The sequence below is a fragment of the Anabas testudineus genome, chromosome 24 (genome assembly GCF_900324465.2).
Source record: "Anabas testudineus chromosome 24, fAnaTes1.2, whole genome shotgun sequence".
In the NCBI taxonomy this organism is placed as follows: Eukaryota; Metazoa; Chordata; class Actinopteri; order Anabantiformes; family Anabantidae; genus Anabas; species Anabas testudineus.
The window spans coordinates 2,230,667-2,250,546 of record NC_046632.1 but is presented as its reverse complement, the minus strand read 5'-3'; the positions used below and the strand labels follow the sequence as shown (position 1 = coordinate 2,250,546).

The window sequence follows — 19,880 nt, the reverse complement described above, 5'->3', positions numbered from 1 at the left end:
AGGAAAACAAAAGAAGAGGTTTATGGATGTAGTGAGAGAGGACATGAAGTTAGTGGGTGTGAGAGAAGAGGATGCAGGTGATTCGCTGTGGTGACACCTGAAAGGAAAAGAAAGAGGCATTTTCTCTTTTATAAGATTGATTAGCATGTTGCTAATTATTTTTGTAGCATTTGAGTTCATTTCTGCAGAGCAGCGCTACTTTAATAATAATGGGGGCAGGTTCTGTATACTGTTTGATACATGTCTAATTACAGAATACTACCATGTTGATTAAACATCAACTGCATGGTTACAGGTATGACAGAGCACAGTTATATGATCAGACCCAAACAAACCCTTCTCATGTCTCTGCTTACAATTTCTAGTTGCCTCATATAAAGGTACTCCACTGGAATGTGACAGGGACAACAGAACCAATAGATTTTTCAAGAAAAGCTTTATTTTTTCAAGTGTAAGAGACAGAACAGAGGAAGAAAAAGACTAGAAAACAATAAAAAGCCACAAATTGAAAGAACATTTAAAACATATAATATTGCACATGTTGACATTTTACTGGGTTTTACACATATCCTCTTGTTTTGGAGACTTAGGCCACCACTGCTCCTTCTTGTCTGCACCTGCAGCTGCATCTGCATCTGCAACACAACAGACTTTCATCAGACAAATGGAAACTCAAGTAACATATGAACATAAGGTAACGAACTGTACTGGTCTGAGTCAGCTTTGTTTCCACAGTTTGCTCTTAATAATGTGCATGAAACAGTAAGTGCTTCAGTGACCCCTCAGTGACCTCAGTGTTTATTTGTAATGAGGCAAGATTGGTAAAATCCCACCAGGTGTGCTTATGTTAGTTAAAACCCAGTGATCCCCAAACAGAGATAATCCAGCAGTTACCCTTCTCTGCATCGGTTCTGTCAGGAACATGGGAAATCTCTGGCAAAACAAAAAGCTTGGATCTTCAAGACGTGAAGAAAACATTTGGGAATGGGACAAACTAGAATGCAGGTGAACTTTGGATGCGACTTACCTGGAATGGTTCCGAGGCAGGAATTGTCAAAGAACTGCTTGGGACAGGTTCTGGACAGCAGCTCCGAGGTTCCACCCACATCGAAGAACCTGCTTTTGGGGGAGTCGAGCAGCGAGACCTTTGGGGAATCCAGCAGCTTTCTGGGAGAGTCCAGGATTTTCTTAGGAGTAACCAAGCACTTCTTAGGAGAGCTGAGGAGGTTGGTGGAGTCTGAGCTCATTGGAAAGGCCCTCTTGGTGGGAGTACATGGTGATGACGGCACATCCATCTCAGCCTTGCCTTTTACTTTCAGCTTGATGGCTCTGTTCTTCCACTTGTTGATCTCTGCCTGCTGACTGGACACCAAGCTGTGGACACAGAGACAGCCATGTCAGAAGTGCACTAAAGGTTGCGATGAATCACATGAACTTTCACACCTGATAATCTTACCTTTCCAGTTCGGTTATTTTGATTTGAAGCTGTCTGACTTCCTCCTCCAGCTTGGTCTTCTCCAGCAGAATGCTGCTCTTGACCATCAAACCCCTGGGGTAAGTCAGTCTGGCATGAAGATCCTCGCCCTGCAGGACTGAATATAACATTACTGCATTAGTCCATCAATCCTTTTGACGTTTCTTTCTCTTTCAATAGCGGCAAAGCAGCTTCATATTAAAGCTGCTTCCATCATCTTTAGGTCATTGAATAGCAATCGGTAGTTTAAAGATACCTTTTGACTCCATTTTCCCCTCACTTTGTGTGGTGTTTTTTTTTGGGGGGGGGGGGGGGGGGGGGGGGGGTTTAGGACCTCTTCAAATAGAGATGACCTACACTCCATACTGTCCCTCAATGCCTCACAACAAGCATGACCTATAATCTGTCTGTCTTAATATGTGGGAGACTCCACTATAAGAGAGGTGGAATGTCTCCGAAAAGCTGGCAGCAGCTTGACTGTGAAAGGGGATCTGTCTTTAAAAACCACAGACGTGTGTCACAGTTTCAGTCTCACAACTGTTCTACATATTGGTAGGGGAACAACATTTCTAATAATAATGTTTTATTTTGTCGTCCAGTTAATGTGTATCTATTATTAAGTCTTTCATAAAGGTCTCAAAAGAAAAGTGCCATCTTACACGACTCCTCTCCTTGCTGCTGTGCTTTCCTCAATGTCTCCTTCAGCTTCCTCAATGAATCTTCCTTTTCGTTTAACACAGTGGTCATCCTCTGGATCCTAGGAAAGGCACAAATGGGTCAGGAGAGGCAGTCTTGGAATAAATAAAATTAAATGTGATTTTTCTAGCAGAAAAAGAAAGATGGAAACTAAGGTGGTTTGTTGAGGAAATCCTGACATGACAAGGTTCAGTTAAATATGAGAAACGAAGTCTTACTCTTCTTGGTGTTTATCAGATGCTGAACTCAACTCCACCTCCATTTTGAACAGTTTCGACTGGAGTTTCTCCAACTCAAGGGCACTGGGAGAAGCTTTTTTCTGATTTTGAAAAGCATAAAAATTAATACAAAAAAAAAAAAAAAAAGAAAAAAGCTAAATCTAAACAAAAACACTAATGACAACAAGAAATAACTCAGATTATGTACAACAGTTCTGTATTATGCGCCCCTGAAGTAGAGCTCTTAAAACCCACCTCAGACTCTCGCAGTTTGCTCTTGAGGGTTTGGATCGTATTCTCCTTCTCTTCCACTTGTGCGCGACTGTCCTGCAGCTCTGTCTGCAGGAGCTGCGTGGCCTGTTTGTGGTTGGACACCCTGCTGTTGGCTTTGACCTGAGCTGCCTCCAGCTGCTCGTTCTGGGCACACAGAGCCTTGCAAACAGACAAATAGCCGTCACCAAATGACAACAGATTTCAAAGTCCCATCATTTTAAGATGAGACACTGGATGCAGCTACAAATTTACAGAGGCTGAAAAACCAACTGAGCTGTACGAGCTGTGCTTCATTATCATAGATAAGATAAGAACCGATATGAAACAGATGTATGCAGACATACTTTGACTTTTTCCTCAGTTTGCCGGAGCTGGAGAATGAGTTGCTGATTGTCCTTCAGCAGGGACAGCTCAGTCTTCAGAGGAGCTCCTTCCAGCGCCTTCAGCAGAGTCAAATTTTTACTTCTCTCTGAGCTGAGCTGAGACGCAGCCCGAGCCTCCAGCTGCTTCAGCTCCTCAAACACACAGTTCTGCTCGTCAATGATGCCCTGCAAATGGTACATGAATATTATGACATTAGAAAGACAAGCAATACCTTTACTAGGAAAAAGTAACAATGGGTTATCAGCTATGTCACATATAAATAGACTAGAAAATACACTGTTAACAAAACTGCATTGCATGGCTCGGAGCCAGCCCTTGGTACAACAGACCAAGCAAGACCAGAAGCTGTTATTAGAGTAGTAACTGTTAGACACTACCTGCAGGGTCATCTTCCTGCTGTTTGCCACTGCAGATCTGTGGTCCAGCTCACAACTCAGGATGCTGTCCATTGTGTTGTAGCTGTCCACGGCCTGCAGCTGCTCCTTGAATCTCTCCCTCTCTTTGAGCTCGGCAGCCAGCTCACTGGAGAAAGAGGTCATGTTGGCTGAGAGCTTCTCCAAAATGCTGGTCATTTTCTACAAAGCAAAGAGAGGCATCGCAGAGTGTCAGTATACGAATGCTGGGCATGAAATATACTCAGAAATAAAACACAATCATACATGATTCATTTTTATAATTCAAACTGCCTTGGTGCTTTTTTATTATTAGGCTTACCTGTAGATAGAGCTGCCTCTTGTCTAGCAGCTCTGTCAGTCTGTGTTCCCACAGTGTGTGGAAGTCCTCATCTTTGACAGAGTAGCTGGGTGCCTGCACCCTACACAGCAGCAGGTCCTGCAGCCTCCTCTCCTCAAAAACAGCCAGGTCTGTCTTCACCAGCTCCTCAAAGAGATTCCTGTAGCCCTGGGCGCGCAGCTGTAGGTGCTCCTGGAGAAGGAGAACGCAATTTCCTGAGTTATCGCCTGATCAAAGGGGTATGACCTTTAGAATTTTAAATTAGAACACGTTTACTCACTGTAATGTTTCCCAGACTCTGAACAGTCTGCAGCTGCAGCTGACAGATAGCTCTGTAGGCGTCCATGGTGGGTTTTGGAAGAGAGGCAAGATTGTGCTGCGTTAGCGTACACTGCACTCTCAGGGCCTTGTCCAAGGATTTGGAGTTATACTTGGAACACATGTCTGTAAAGTGCTGGAATTTTCTGAAGGATTCCTGGAATGATGCCAGTTCAGTTGAGTCACTGTTATAATGACATGTTATGTTAATGAAATGTGTTTGCATTATAGTGGTGAAGTTACCTGAAGCTGTCCAGTGGACTCCTGCAGCCTTGATGACAACGTCTCTTTGACTGGTTCAGTGTTCTGATCCAAACTGCCCAGCTGCTCCCTGAGTGATGAGATGGTTGTGTTCGCTTCACTGAGCAACTGAAAAGAGAAGAGAAAAACAAAACCTCAGTAACATAATATACATTTCTGTGAAGATGACACAATGTTTTAACGTGCATGGCTGTTCCAGGGCAGTCTCACAAATAGACTGGTCAATTAAGAAAGTTGAAATACATAAGCAAAAGGACCAGGTAAGAACAAACCTGCTGCAAAGCATCTGCTTTAACTTCAGCACGAGTTTGTTTCTCCTTGTAAATCTGCAGCTGCTCCTCGATTTGCTGAACCTGAAACAACGTGTGTAAAAGAACATTACACTTGGCAAAAATTCCTACAATGTCATATCCCTCTACAATTTTGATAGTAAATGCTTTGGACATACTTCCTGTCTCAGCTTGGCCTCTTGTTCTCTGTCAGTTTGCTGCTGCATGTTCACCTGTTCCTGCTCTCTCAGCTTCTCGTGGACGGCTGAGATCTGCCGTTGAAAGAAGGCACTCATTAACTGACAACATAGTGCTTCTCTTAGTTACTGGATTTACTGAACGTAAGTGTAGAAATGTACCATCTCCATCTTGTCCTCCAGCTCCTCTCTGAGCAGCTGCTTCTCCTGTCTCACTCCCTCCAGAATCTCCTGCAGCTGATCTCTCTCCTCGCTGAGAGACGTCACTCTGCGCTGCAGCTTGTCCATCTCCTCTGTGGAGCTCTGACTGCTGGCTGTCTTCTCAGCGTGTAGACTGTCTCTCTCTGCTGTAATGCACTCTAGTTTCTCTATTAAAGTAGTCATCTGCAAGGAAGGGAGACACCAGAGGCATAATTCAGTACAATTATAATCTAAATGTAATATAGATGTTTAAAAATGTGTGCAGGAGAAATAAAGCTGTCCTTCACAAACCTGACTCTGTAGTGTTTCCACCCTTTCCTCCAGCTCTGCTTTAATCTGTTTCTTCTCCTGTCTCAGTGCCTCTAGCATCTCCTGCAGCTGATCTCTCTCCTCGCTCAGAGACTTCACCCTGCAGTGCAGCTCCTCCATCTCCTTTGTAATGGTCTGACTGCTGGCTGTCTGCTCAGAGAGCAGGCTGTCTCTCTCTGCTTTAATGCTCTCCAGTTTCTCAGTTAGAGTCTGTATCTGTGAAGAAGGAAGGAGTTAGATGGATAATCCTTCTCTGAAAACACAAATTCATAACAGTTTATAATAATGGTGAGGTGGCACTGACCTGTTGATCTAAAGAGCACTCCCTCTCCTGACTTAGTCTCAGCAGATCTGAGTTTATCTGCTTCTGTTGATGTAGCTCCTCTTGGGCTGAGCTCAGAAGTTCTTCTGTTGTGGAAGTCTTAAAACAAAATGTTCACCTTTGTCAGTCAAATATACAAACATCAGCATAGAAAACCTAAAATGCTTACATCAATTTAATCATATTTACAAAACCAAATGAAAATAAATAAAAATTGGACGTAAGTTGAAATCATTTCTGGTGACCAGTTCTCTCACCGTGTTCATGTTGTGCTGCAGATCATCTTCTACCTGTTTCTTCTGCTCAGTAACAGTCTGTAGAGATGTATTCAGCTGCGTGATCTGTACAAGTAAATTGTTCCCAATACAATCCACATGCATTAGACATTTTACCAGTGTATAACAAAAGAGGTCTAGCCTGTTCAAACTACCTTTTAATCAACATATGCCGTTAGAACAGAAATACAGCATACACACCTGGCTCTGTAGTGTTTCCATCTTGTCCTCCAGCTCCTCTCTGAGCTGCTGCTTCTCCTGTCTCAGTCCCTCCAGCGTCTCCTGCAGCTGATCTCTCTCTTCACTGAGAGATGTCACTCTGCACAGCAGCTTTTCCATCTCCTCTGTGGTGGTCAGACTGCTGGCTGCCAGCCTGTCTCTCTCTGCTCGCAAGCTCTCAAGCTCCTCAGTCAAACTGTGAAGCTGTGAAAAAGAATGGACCAAATTTAAATCCGGGGAATGGTATGAATATTCTTTAAAAATTTATCCAAATCAAAGTCATTTAAATTAGATGGAAGAGCCAAGAGTCATTCTGTGTGATCTGACCTGGTGTTGAAGCTCTTGTGTCTGGAGGCTACTCTCTGCATCACTTCCACCGCTTGGTCTGCGCTCCAGCTCTGCCTTCTGACTCCTCAACATGTTGATCTCATCTTGGAGAACTCGGATCTTCTCCTGAGACACTCTGAGCTCCTCCTGGTTGTCAATCATCTAGAAGATAGTACCACCATCACTTCATCTGTACTTAAGTGAACAGTGAACTAGTTATAGACCTGGTGTACAAGTTCTGTGCACTTTCACTTAGTTTTGCATTTTTAGGTTAAGTCCCTCTGAACCAAATACTGTTCTGCACCATTCTGTGGATCATAGTGGAGCTATGGCTTAAATGTCAGAGTCAGAGTAAAGAAGGAATAATTGCATTTTGTTGTGGATGCACTCAAAAAAAATGCAAATGAAAAAAATGCCTCAGTTTGCATATTAATGAACACAAAGGTGCAAAATCCTCAGTGCGCTATTTTGCTTATTCTAAAGAGGCAGTCGTAGATAGTAGATCAGCTTATGCAGTTTTTATAAGTAAATTAGTTTACATAAACCTTTTGTAAATCAGGGCCTTTGTGTAATAATAGTAGGGGATTAACAATTCTCCAAATTATCTTACTTTCTGTTTTGGCATTTCTCTTTTTTTATGGCCTTTTGAAAAATGACTTTCCTATTGGTAAAGCAAGTGACAAGTCATCACAATATCCAGATTTCCAACATTTTATCTTGAATTGGGGTGTCAGAGAGTGCCTTCAAGGAACCGTTACAACCCCAACTAATTAATACGAAACAAACAACAACCCACAACTCACCAACTCCACATTCTCCTGAAGGTCAGACTTGAGCTGGTTAGCCTCCTCCTTGGACTTCTCCAGATGTTCCTCGAGCTGCTGAATCTGAAGCACAATGCAGGGAAGCTTTCACATTTTCAACATTACTTGATAACAAGGCCCTTATCTTCTGAGGTAAACAGCTTAATTCACAAGCAATATAAACTGTAGACCATGGAGTTAAATGAGCACAATACTGTATATAGTAGTTTGCAGAAAGCTGTGAATAAGAGAACAAGTTGCTTTAAGAGAAAACTCAAAACACAAACTAAAATTGACATAAAAATCTTAGAGATGTAACAAACCCGCACAAGCTGCTGAGCTTCTAGTTCTTCTTTCAGAGACTGTGGTTCAGAGCTGAGTTGCTGCGGAAACTCACACTGCATCTAACCAACAAGGAGAGAAGATGTTAGAGTGTAACTCCAGTTTGGCAAAGTGTTGAGCTGTTTTACCAGTATCTAAACTGCATATAAAACGTCTCATGTGAGGACCCAGGATTTTACCATCTCCATCTTGTCCTCCAGCTCCTCTTTGAGCTGCTGCTTCTCCTGTTTCAGTCCCTCCAGTGTCTCCTGCAGCTTATCTCTCTCCTCGCTGAGAGACGTCACTCTGCACAGCAGATTGTTCATCTCCTCTGCGGAACTCTGACAGCTGTTCTTCTTCTCAAACAACAGTGCGTCCCTCTCTGCTCGTGCACTCTCCAGCTCTTCTGTCAGAGTCTTTGCCTGTTTAAATAAAAGGATTCCCAAACGAGCAGTCAGAATGCTGACACTAAAGGATCAGTTTTTAGGAAACATCCTTATTTAACCTTTTAACATACCTGCTGCTGTGAATCAGAGTCCTTCTGCTCACAGAGTTTCACCAGATCGGAGTTCCTTTCCTTCTGCTCTTGCAGCTCCTCTTGAAGAGAATGTAGAAGAGTCTGAGCCTCTGCAACCTACAAATAGGACAACGTTTTGTAATTCAGAAAACTAGGTTCTAAAAAAGCCCAGTAAAGGAACAGCTTTAGTGAAATATGTTGCAACAAACAAACCTGTTGTTCTAGGCCAGCTTGTCTCTCTTGGCTTAGTCTCTCCAGCTCAGAGTTTCTTTCATTCTGCTCCTGGACTTGCTTTTGAAGTGTCTGGAGACGGTTTTCAGTCTCTGCAACCTTAACATGAGAAATTCAATTTGCAAAGTTTTCATTCATCATAGTCATAGAAGATAGAAACCTTTTACCAGCAATGATACTGAGACCTCAAACTTAGACCTTCCCCTTACCATGTCCATGTTATGCTGCAGATCTGCTTCCATCTGGCTCTTCTGCTCACTGACAACCTGGAGAGTAGCCTGTAGCTGCTCTATCTGTAAAGGACAAGTGTCACATGCCAAAATTCAACTCTCTTCAGGCATGGACCAAGTTTTGAAGACAAACTGCTGTCAATCCATATATTTCTTGTAGTCAATAAATCCCATTAGCATATAAAATCCAATAAGGTGTCAGTCCAGCTCTGAAAGCTTTTTGACTTCCTTAGCCTGTCTATAGCTCACAGACTCAAGATCACTCTATACAATATCATATAATCAACCATTTCCTAAAACATCTGGACACTACTTGTAATGTATTTTTACCAACATTACTCAAAGAAAAAGAAATGAAAACAATAGGGACCATGTTCACTGGCAGATTAATTCACATTTGGTCCCTCGTGAGTTTTGATGGCAGCAGGACAGTGTGTGTGTGAAACGTAAAATAAGCTACAGTGTGTGTGTTCATGATCATAAAGAAACAGCAACAGTGACTTCCTGATGTGTTTCAAATGTTGGTTTGAGTCTTTTTATGGGATTTCTTGACGTTCAGAACAGAGATCATCAGTCTTAACTTTACTGACGTTACCTCTTGCTGAAGTTTGGTTGTTCCCTCATCATGTGCTTGCAGTTCTGATGCCAGCATTTCAGGTTGGTGAAAGCCACTCTGGGCTTGTACAACCTGTGAATGAAAGTACATCACTTTTACATTTTCTTTTCTGGGAAGTCTTGGATTTAGTTGATATAGCAAGCAATTAAATGAGCAGCTAAGAATGTTGACATACCATCTCTATCCTGTCCTCCAGCTCTGCTCTGAGCTGCTGCTTCTCCTGTCTCAGACCCTCTAGAATCTCCTGCAGCTGATCTCTCTCCTCACTGAGAGACGTCACCCTGCACTGCAGCTTCTCCATCTCCTCTGTGGAGCTTTGAGAGCAGGTTGACCTCTCGGAGAGCAGACTTTCCCTCTCTGCTCGCACACTCTCAAGCTCCTTAGTCAAAGTCTTCACCTGTAAAATTGTGAAATTTTCAGTTAGGATTATTTATACAGGACATGGGCAGGAAATCATTTATTGTACTTGTGTGCAGCAGTGGACGTAGCCCTCTGAAGGAGGGGCAAACTGCTAAAAATGCCTAATTGTAGGGATGTCACTGGATACTGGATTCTCAAGAGTTTTGCGTTTCAGCGTGTAGGGTAGAGTGTACGGGTGCCTTTGGCTGAGATTCCTCAGACATCTAAAACTACCTTTATCGCCTTTCACACCAACACAGTTTTCCTCTTACATGCGTTTGTAGCTCCTCCAGCTGTGCACTCAGCTCACTGGGAGAATTCTCTGGTTTGGATGCTTGTGCCGCCTCTAGCTGTTTGATTCGTTCCCGCTGCTCACGATTCTTTTCCAGGGCTGTCCTAAGCTCTTCTTGATTTTCAATCATCTGTTTGGTTAAAAAAAAAAAAAAAAAAAAAAAAAAAAAAAAAAAAAAAAACAGACTGGGATTATTACACGCAGACAAAAAAATACACCCTAAAATAACCTCTAACTGATACAGCAGTTGCATGATAACTAACCATCTCCACGTTTTCCTGCATGTCCATCTTGAGCTGGTCTCTCTCTGCACTGAGAGAAGCGACAGTCGAAAGCAGCTTCTCCACTTCTTCTGCAGAACTCTGAGCACTGGCCATCAGGAGAGTCTCCTTCTCATCCCTCAAACACTGAAGCTCCTCAGACAGTCTCAGCATCTGTTTATACATGAAGAAATGTAACTAATAGTCACAACTCCTGACAGTGAAGGCATCGTTAAGATGAGCTGCTTTCATTACAGTTCACTCACTTGTTCCGCAAAGTCTGATTCCTTCTGCTCATGGAGCTTTTCCAGATCTAAGTTCTTTTGCTTCTGTTCTTGGATCTCCTCTTGAAGGCTCTGTAGAAGAATTTGTGTCTCTGCAGCCTAAAGAAAAGAGACCACAGCGTTAATCAAAAACAGTAAAAGAGGGTTAAATATGTTTTAAATAGAGGTTATTTAGAAAAAGCATTAAATAATAGAAGTCTAAGAGGTGAAGGGAAAAAGCAAAGTCACTTGCCATCTCTGTGTTTTGCTGTAGGGTGAGGCTGAGCTGCTCTCTCTCTGCAGTAGCTGTAGAAAGCAGCTTCTTCATCTCCTCTGCAGAAGTGTCAGCATTCTGCTCAGACAGGAGAGCTTCTTTCTGCATTCGCACACACTGAAGCTCTTCAGTCAGCTGGTTCACCTACAAATGTACACATGAAAAAAAAAGAAAGAAAGATTGAGATTGAGGTTACTTTATGGTTTTACTACATAACTGATTCACCCTTTTCATTCCAGGAACAACATTGGGGTAAAGACAGAATGGAACATTAAGAGGTTGTTCACAATTCACAAAGTATTTAACTTAGGCCACCATCATCAATGTCATACTTGTTCTTGAAGTTCTTTGCTGATTTCCTCCTCTGTGGCTCTGGAAACTTCACTGTCATCCAGCTTCTCTTCCAGATCCTTCACCAGCTGCTGCATCTCCTTCAGTTTGTCTTCCAGTGCTGCTCTGTGCTGCTCATGCTCCTTGAGCTGAAAAGAAAGAACGACTGTGTTGTAAAGAACACTTTAATTACAGCAATGATGCAATCTATTCCAAAAAAAAAAAAAAAAAAAAAAAAAAAAAAACTTGTTAAGAGAATGCATTAAAATACAGCAAGGGATAACGCTGCAACAAAACCTGTGTGTGATAATGCTGTATCAAGGCTATTGTGGCATAATTTTTCAGCTTTCAGCTCTGCAGTAGCATCTGTCCTGTTATCTCGATTTAGTAGCTTACTTTTGAGGCTGTCTCTTCAATGGTAGCCATCAGCTGACTCCTCTCAGCATTGCAGCACTCCAGCTCTAGACGAAGTGAATCCAGCTGCTGAGTTACATCGCAACACTGCTGGCTCAGTTCCTCCTCCCTCAGAGCAGCAGCACTAAGGCCTGCTTGGATTTTTAGAATCTCATCCTGTGACGTCTGCAGGGACCCTCTGAGCTGCTGAGCCTCCTCCTGAAATTGAGCCTGGGCTGTGAGCATGCTGTCCCTCTGAGTCTGAACAGCGTCTAACTCCTCCGTCAACTCATTAACCTGAGACACAGAATGAAGTCATTTTATTGTAATACTGTAGCGTTTCTCTGGATCTGATGCCATCCCCATTGGATTGCTTAGAAGACCTACCTGCTTCATCAAGCTGTCCACCTTCTCTGGAAGAGTCTGGAATGAAGCCTGCTCCTCCAGCTGAGCTCTGAGAGCCCCTTCAGTTTCATGAGATGCTGCGAGCTCTTTATTCAGATTGGCCACCATTCTCTCAAGTTCAACGCTGTCTATAAGATCTAGAGACAAAGAACACTATAACACTAAGAACACTAGAAACCCGATTAACACAGTCAGTTATTTAAACCTGAGTGAAAACCTACTTTTTGGAACTTTGCCATCTAGCAGAGTGGTGAGTTTGGTGTTCTCATCAAATGCAACATTCAGCTCTTTCTGGAGATCACTTTGCATCTTTCTGTAGCGTGACCTCTCAGTCTCAAGTTGAAACCTCAGGCTGTTCACCTCAGCCTCCATTTTCTCATGGTTGGCAGTCAGAGTCACCTGGAATGCATAACATGATTTAAAAAAAAGTATTATTAGTACCCCAATGACAATAAACATCAAACTAGCAGAAAAGAATGGCTGAAACAACACCGATTGTCCACTTACATTCATCTTCTCCAGAGAGAGGTTTTGACTGCGGAGGATAGCCCATTCCTTCTTCGTGTCTCTGCTGACACCCTCTGCATCATCCAGGGAGCGACGAAGCTTTGCCACCTCCTGCACCAAGTCCTTACCATTCTGAAAGGAGGCAAACCGAAAGAGAATTTGACAGTCTGCTATTGTTCCACTTTACTGATGTTAAACAAATTTAGGATGCTAATAATAGAATGAGTACAGCCAGGTTCTCAAGATTACAATAATTTAACGGTATTTCATCTTAATGTTTCTTATGTTTGTAGGACTTTAAGTTGTAGTCATGTACTTGTTGCTTGCTTCAGTGCAAAACCACAGGAAAGGAAAACTGAAGCCCCTCTGTGCCCTCATTTAATAGTACACAAAGCTCGGCTGTAAATCTCTGGTTTCCCCAGAGTAGTTATTTATTATGTTATTTATTGTTGTGTTGCAAGTGATAAGAAAAAAGAAAGAAAGAAAGAAACACATACCATACTCTGAAGCTGCTCTGCAAATTGAGTTTTCCTCTTCAGCTCCTCAGACAAAGTTTCAAGCTCGTTCTGGAAAAGAAAACATTTTCTCAAAAATCACAATTGTAGCTTGTAACAATTCTAAGAATGATTAAAAAATTCACACTGTCGCCCACATTTATTAAACCTTATTACGACCTCTCTCTCTACTTATCATCTTACCTGAAGTTCCTGATATTGAAGGTTAGAAGATTCAAGAGCCTTCTTCAAGCTCGATATCTCATCTTGCAACTCATTCTGAAAGATTCCAGGAGTGTACATAAAAAAACTCATATTACAAAACCATTTAGTGGTGGGGAACCATTTCCGAACAAGGTGCAACCCATTAGGCTGCATTTAAATGAAAAAACATGAATACCTCGTGTTCCTTCCTGAACTCCTCCTCCAGACTTTTGAACTCGTCTGTCTCTTTCTTCTCCTCCAGCTCCTGTGACAGACCAGCTTTCTCTTTCTCCAGTCTTTCAGTCTGCTCCAAGAACATCCCGAGCTCCTGCTTCAGATAGTCTCGCTCTGCAACCACGATGTCCTGCAGACATACCATCAGTCAGTTAAAATATCAAATTAACTATGCTTCCATTCTTTTCCATTATGGGAGTTAACATGTAAAATAGCTGATAACGGCTCTGTTTTCAGCACTTGTCACAAGAAGATGCTCTGCACTTTGTACTACCTTCTCTGAAGCCAGAGTTTCACACAGCTGGATGGTCTCTGCAAACTCTCTTCTCATCTGGAAAACACAATGTAAAAAGCGGTGCTTAAACCATGTGACACACAGTGCAGTCTCTTAACTCTGCTAAAGGCAGAAAGCAGGTACGTTTAAACACAACATACATCAGTTTCGTTGTTCGTGTGGCTCTGTTCCTCCAGCTGTCTCTCCAGGTCTGCAACTCGGATCTCTAACATGTCAACCTTCTCCATGGCCTCAAGCTTCTGCTGAGCTTCTGTTTGTAGCTGCAGCTCCAGCTCTGCTACCCTCTGCCCTGTTTCAAGTATTTTCTCCACCGCTTCCTGTTTCTGTTGAACCTCTGTTAGCAGCTGCAGCTCCAGCTCTGACACTCGGTTATCTAAAGTTTCAACTTTTGCATTGGCTTCTTCTTTCTCTTGACTCTTCACCTCCAACTGCAGTTGCAGCTCCGATACTCTGTTATCTAAAATTTCCACTTTTGCCATAGCCTCTTCTTTTTGTTGACCTTCCACTTCTAGCTGCAGCTCCAGGTTAGACACTTTTCCTGAGAGCTCATGCATCCGGTCTGGAGACACAAAGTCTTTGGGACTAGAAAAGACAAGACATGTATAACTGTCATCTTTGAAGTTACACACAAAGACCAGGTTTTCAAGTTCCATTGGAGACAATGTATACTGACATTGGGGTATAAGATTACATATACCAATATGAATATAATAATATAAAGATTTATAGAATCTAACTCTATAAATCCTAATAGATGTTAATGAAACAGAGGAAAGCAAAGTCTAACTTAGGTAATCCAGTTGTCACACCATGCTACACTGGAATACTAAAGGTGTTACATTTACTGTTAGTAGAAAGACATTCACCTGTCTCCAAAGCTTCGAACGCTCACTGAGCACTGACTAATCTCCATTTCATCGGATGGCTCATCAGGAATCTCCCACTGAGAGTCAAACTCATCTTCTGTTAAAAGATAGAACGTAGGCATTGAATCATCCTTTAGTTAATCAGATCATGCAGTTCATTTGTGGAATTTGAATAATGAATTATTGACTGGCAGGGTAATTTTCACAATTTTATGCTCTTCTTCCCACCTTCACCCAGCTCCATCAGACAGGAGCGGTCAGCTTTTCTCTTCCGAGTGAAAGACTCAGCAAAGCTCAGGTCTGATGAATCACCCCCACAGAGAGAGGGACGGGCAAGTCTCAGCATCTTTCCTCCCCACGTCACCCTGCGTTTAGGCATCTTAAGAACAAGAACAACAAAGGTTAGGAGGACTGATGATAAGAAAGAAAAAGTTGTGCTGTAACTTTAACTTGACTTTGCATAGTTGCCTTTTTAACAGGAACGAGATTGGAGCTAGTGACGAGCAGCTTGGTCAGGTTTCTGATCCTGTCCTCTTGTTCTCTCTGGAGCTGATCCTTTTCTTGGAGCAACTGGGAGAGAACCTCCTTCTCTGTTGCTGTGGTCTGTGTGACTGAAGAAACCTGTAGGTCACAAATAGGTCAGCAGATACAAAGTGCATCGACACTACCCATGACAAAATAAAAAAGTTACCATCTGCATTTAACTAAGCAAATAGGTAAGAACCTCCCATTGGATAATTACTGCATGGATGATTATTTGTCAGCTGGCAACAAGTTATTTAACACTAATTGATGCAGTGGGTAGCTTCTTATTTCTTAACAACCATGTCTGAAAACACATCCTGTGGTTGTAGAAAATATGTTAATCTGTTTCAGAAGAGTCAAATTATTGGCATGAATCAAGCAAAGAAAACACCTAAGGAGATTGATAAAACTACTAAAACTGGGTTAAGAACTGTCCAATGGAAGAAGGTCATGAGGTCTGAGTCCAGATTTACCCTGTTCCAGAGTGATGGACATATCAGGGTAAGAAGACAAGCAGGTGAAGTGATTTTTGGATTTTTGGGACTTTTTTTTTTGGAAAGGCAGTCTATAATGGAACTTGCAAAGAGTTGGGACAAACAACATTACTGAAGAAGCTGGTGACACTTACCTCGTGAAGTCGACGCTTTAGGTCAACAATTTCATTGCGATATCTTTTGAGGAGAGCACCATCATCAGACACCTCTGTCACATGGGGGTCATTCTTCATTTTCTTTGCAGTGCTAGCAAACTGAAATAAATGGCACATTTTGTGAGACATCATCTGCCTGGATAAGTCTTGTGTTGTGTTAACTGTTTGGGTTTTCAGTTCAGTTATTGTACATCTGTACAGTTCTTCAGATATTGAGAGCTGTGCAGGACACAAGTCTGAATGTTGCACCAACCTGCAAAGTGCTGAGAGTTTCATCTAGAGTGACAGGAGTGATGGTGCAGATGATGACTGTTTTAGCATTCCCACCCAAGGAGTTCTGCAGGATGCGGGTCAGCTTACTGTCTCTGTAATTGGTAAAACCCCTGAAGACAAAGAATGATATTTAGCAGGTGCCCACAGACTGAATATATATAACTCTATGCGCATGCGAGAACGCAAATATCTGAGTTATTCATCCCTCATGTGGGAACACAGCAGGTAAGAATGAGGGAGCTTTGCATTCTAGCCAGCTTTCAGTTGTTAGATATTGCTTCTTTTCTGTGAGAAACTGGATTTATATAAGTGTTGTTTCTAATCATAGGCCTTGATACACTGACGCACAGTAAACTAAATTTATTTCAATACTCTACACAGTGACTGATCCCCCATCTCGAAATCAAACAAACAATTTCTCAGAGTGGGAACGTCCTGTATGTCACCTGGACTTTTTTCTGCTGTGTCCTGCAACGAACAACTCCGCTTAATGTCTGGGCTGAACACTCTAGAGACAGTCCAGAGTGCATATGTGAAAGCGGCTTTAGTAATGTGTCATATTTCACATTAAAAATGTGTGCTTCCTACATCATCATCATCATCATCATCATCAGGTTATTAAGATTTGGGAGAAACTAACAAACACTCCGACAAGACATTTCATTGCAAACTAAATGATATCCTATTGCTAAGGAGTAAAGCTTAAACATTTACTGGATTTATCAGTAGTATAACAGAAGAAAATGGCCAAAAGCATAAGTTACATTAATCCCAACAATATAGGCTAAAAACATTGCATTGAAACATATGCATTGGATGTTTACTGTTTACTCACTTCTGGCTTTCATCAGTCAGTTTCTTGATCACTTGTCCGAGTGTGAACAGGCTGCGATTGATATTACAACCTTCTTTGAAACGGGCCCCTTAGATATTGAAAATAGAAAGCTTAATGTACACTCATTTGTAGTGTAGAGTAGTGTCTACTCTACATTTCACACAGCACCATTCAATAACTTAAATTTCCACCCTACCTTCGGCTCCTGTTTGACTTGCTCTCTCAGATCCAGCCAGATCAACTAAATTCTAGAAGATGAGGCAAAAATGCTAGTGAGCAAATAAATATGACACTACGAACTGTAACTGGGATGTGATTAGTTAACAGAAAGACAGAACAGCCCAATGATAAAAAGGAGCTAGCTTACCAAGTGAGACACGATAATGGCTCCGTCAGCATTTTCACCCGATACTGGATCACTCCTTTCTCTGCTCTCCAAAATCTAAGAAATACTCAGTTCATGAAAAAAAATCCACATTCACTCTGAATCCTACACATCACTGAGTGTTGTGATGCTGCTTACCATTCGGAAAATGGTGTGTGAGCGGCTGCTCCGCTGGTTCATTTTTGTCTTTCCATAGTGACGGTTCTCTACAGGGGCAAATTAGAGACAAAACACCAATTGTTAAACAGACTCTGCTATACACACTGTGTAGATAATAACTCTCAGTAGTATATGTTCAGTAGTGAGCTCAGATCTAACTTTCTCCTTTCCGAATCCAGGCCAGGGCTTGTGCAGGAGATGTAACCAGCTCCTCAGTCAGGTCAGCAACGTAGATGTTTTTCTGCACATTGTGGAAAGGACAGTTTTTTGACTTCAATATATTTTTTGTTTTTTAAGCATACTGCAACACCATATCACTTGAGTAAAAGGACATGAAGCCCCCACCAGTTTATAACATGGGCTGTCCATGAAACATTAGGGTTGGACAACTTTAGTGTTTTACAAGCTACAAATACAATTTAATACAAACAAAGTTCAGAGGAAGAAAGCTGAAAGCTGCTGTGAATAGTGAACTGAGCTTGTATCACCACTTAAAATAGGTAAGCATAAGACATGTCTAGGAGAACTTACATTGATGGTTTCTCGAACTTCCAGGGGTTTCCGCTTCCAGCTGTCAACAAGCAGGTCAGTCACAGTCTCGTTGTAAATTTCCATGTAAGACACTCTGAGAAGGAACTCCTTCTTTGGACACTTTGGAGGAAAAAAAAAGTAAGAATATGCTGTGATTACACAAAGAAACTGAAGCATGTTTCAAACCTGTAATGTTATTATTAATATTTATCCATTTACATTTTTAATGGTTTGGAAGACATCTTCTACAGCCAGTGGTATCACTCCAGGAATGTGATTACTACCCATCATGGTAAAAGTCTTTCCAGAAGAAGTTTGCCCATACGCAAATATAGTTCCTGTGGATCAAACACAGAATATCTAAATGTAATCCAAGTGGGAAGGAAGCACATGGTATCACAAGACAGGTCTCATAATGATGTTAAAGTCTGTACCATTATATCCCTCAACAGTGGAAACAACCAGAGGTTTAGCAATGTCCTGGTAGAGCTGATTGGTCGTTTCTTCAGCAGTGAACACTCGGTCTGTAAACAACAGAGGTTAAAAGTGAATGTAAACTGTACAACATTTCTATTACTATGACTCAAACCACAAATTCCAGAAAACATTTAGTGCATGTTGTAAAACATACCAAAACTAAAACTCTTAGTGGAGTTCCCATCATCAATCTGATGTATTGATTTCTTATCAGCTTTCCAAAACAGCTGGATAGGCTCTGCATCTTCTGATGCAGCACTTTCCTCCCTGTAAGAAAGAGGCATGTTCAAGATAGCTAAATGTGGAGATATTAACAGACCTTCTCAGCATCTTCCAGAGAAAAGTTTTTGTTGTTCTATGAAATTAATTAGGAGCTGCCTTGTCAAACACCGTTTACGTTTTCTCTTGTGTACTGTATCTAATGTTTACATCAAGATTCAAAGCGTATTTGTAAAAAAGACGAAGATTGGTCGTTTTAGCTGTGCATTTATTTTCGTTATGAATTATAAAATGTAGCTACAGTACATAATTGAAAAATCATGTTTCTTTTATTATGAGAAACAAAACTATACAATGTCCAATTAATAATAATAATAATAATAATAATAATAATACAATTTACATTTAGCTGTTATTAAAGTTGCTGTTGCACCAAAAATGTTTCACAAGGGAGTAGATTAAACGTAACGTTACAACGATATCTGCAGATATGCGACGATAAGGGCTGTAAAAAAAAACAAAACAAAAACCGATGAATTGCTCATTATCGCCTGAGGCTCAGTTCCAATAAAGTTTACTTAATCCGCAAATGTGATCGTCAGCTTCAGTGTCGTACTAGATCAAGTCAACCAGTGACACTCTTTTAACAGCAACTTGCTCCAGTTTGTGCTTAAGTAGCCAGTAAGAGACAATAAACTAGGGCTTAACAGCGCCATCTTTAGAGATGCTTACTACTACACATCTACGTCTTACAGTCACTGCAACTCAGAAACAAAACGAAAAGCCTAAGTTTTTTTTCTTGATACTGAAACTGTCACTGAAATGTATGAAACACAACTAGCATTAGAGTTAACGCTCCACCTGACTGCAAACTTCCTTTGCAATAACAATACAATGAATTCACTAATACACAATTAAGTAACGCTATTGTTTGCTAAAACTATCTCATTGGTGAGACATTGTTGTATTGTTGCAATAGCTGAAACAATATATCACCAGTGGTTTCTACATTTTAGCTAAGCGCACATATTAACTACTACTACTATTCCTTTAGTTAGCAACGGTAAGAGTTAGCATCTTAACTTGCTAGCTGTTGGCTCAAAACTTACCTCGCAATAAGCGGGCGTACTCGCACACAGACTTTAACAGCCGACTCTTCTGTCATTTTCTTTTTGATAATAACCCTTCAAAGATAGACTTACAATGAAAACCAATACATTTTAATAAATGATAATAAATACGCCTAACCAACTGGTTCGAGCGCAGTTCGACTAACTCCCTTTGCTATGTTTGAATTCTACCACTGACATTTGATTGGTGAACGTCATCGGCTGGGCGGTTCCACATAGGACCGCGGAGAAAACGGTTGTCTTTCGTTTGGTTTGCGATCGTGATTTTAAAAAACAATGTTAAAAACT

The 19,880-nt window shown here is 41.4% G+C and overlaps 1 protein-coding gene across 2 annotated transcripts; it reads right to left on the bottom strand.

Annotated features, from left to right (window-relative positions):
- Window positions 1-441: 441 nt before the first annotated feature.
- On the bottom strand, window positions 442-19,748 carry cenpe (centromere protein E). Of its 2 annotated transcripts, XM_026341560.1 has the most exons (56): window positions 19,572-19,748; window positions 18,398-18,510; window positions 18,201-18,290; window positions 17,986-18,104; window positions 17,767-17,886; window positions 17,395-17,476; window positions 17,215-17,282; window positions 17,059-17,133; window positions 16,888-16,939; window positions 16,692-16,779; window positions 15,837-15,966; window positions 15,563-15,682; window positions 14,878-15,030; window positions 14,638-14,788; window positions 14,410-14,506; window positions 13,684-14,125; window positions 13,523-13,579; window positions 13,211-13,378; window positions 13,015-13,089; window positions 12,814-12,882; window positions 12,317-12,448; window positions 12,031-12,208; window positions 11,792-11,946; window positions 11,408-11,701; window positions 11,014-11,160; window positions 10,661-10,825; window positions 10,411-10,527; window positions 10,148-10,318; window positions 9,865-10,014; window positions 9,369-9,590; window positions 9,173-9,265; window positions 8,557-8,640; window positions 8,330-8,446; window positions 8,117-8,233; window positions 7,800-8,021; window positions 7,602-7,682; window positions 7,279-7,362; window positions 6,476-6,637; window positions 6,131-6,352; window positions 5,912-5,995; window positions 5,637-5,753; window positions 5,315-5,548; window positions 4,985-5,206; window positions 4,805-4,897; window positions 4,629-4,709; window positions 4,339-4,464; window positions 4,058-4,252; window positions 3,760-3,969; window positions 3,423-3,620; window positions 3,006-3,209; window positions 2,644-2,820; window positions 2,389-2,489; window positions 2,134-2,231; window positions 1,457-1,592; window positions 1,028-1,374; window positions 442-635 (listed from the first exon to the last, which is right to left on the bottom strand). In XM_026341560.1, the coding sequence occupies exons 1-56, from the start codon at window positions 19,625-19,627 to the stop codon at window positions 550-552; spliced, it is 7,947 nt and encodes a 2,648-aa protein (XP_026197345.1). In that variant the 5' UTR covers window positions 19,628-19,748; the 3' UTR covers window positions 442-549. The 2 variants fall into 2 exon arrangements, with proteins under 2 accessions (XP_026197345.1, XP_026197347.1); XM_026341562.1 differs by lacking the exons at window positions 4,985-5,206; window positions 5,315-5,548; window positions 5,637-5,753; ... (3 more) ...; window positions 7,279-7,362; window positions 7,602-7,682.
- Window positions 19,749-19,880: the final 132 nt, after the last annotated feature.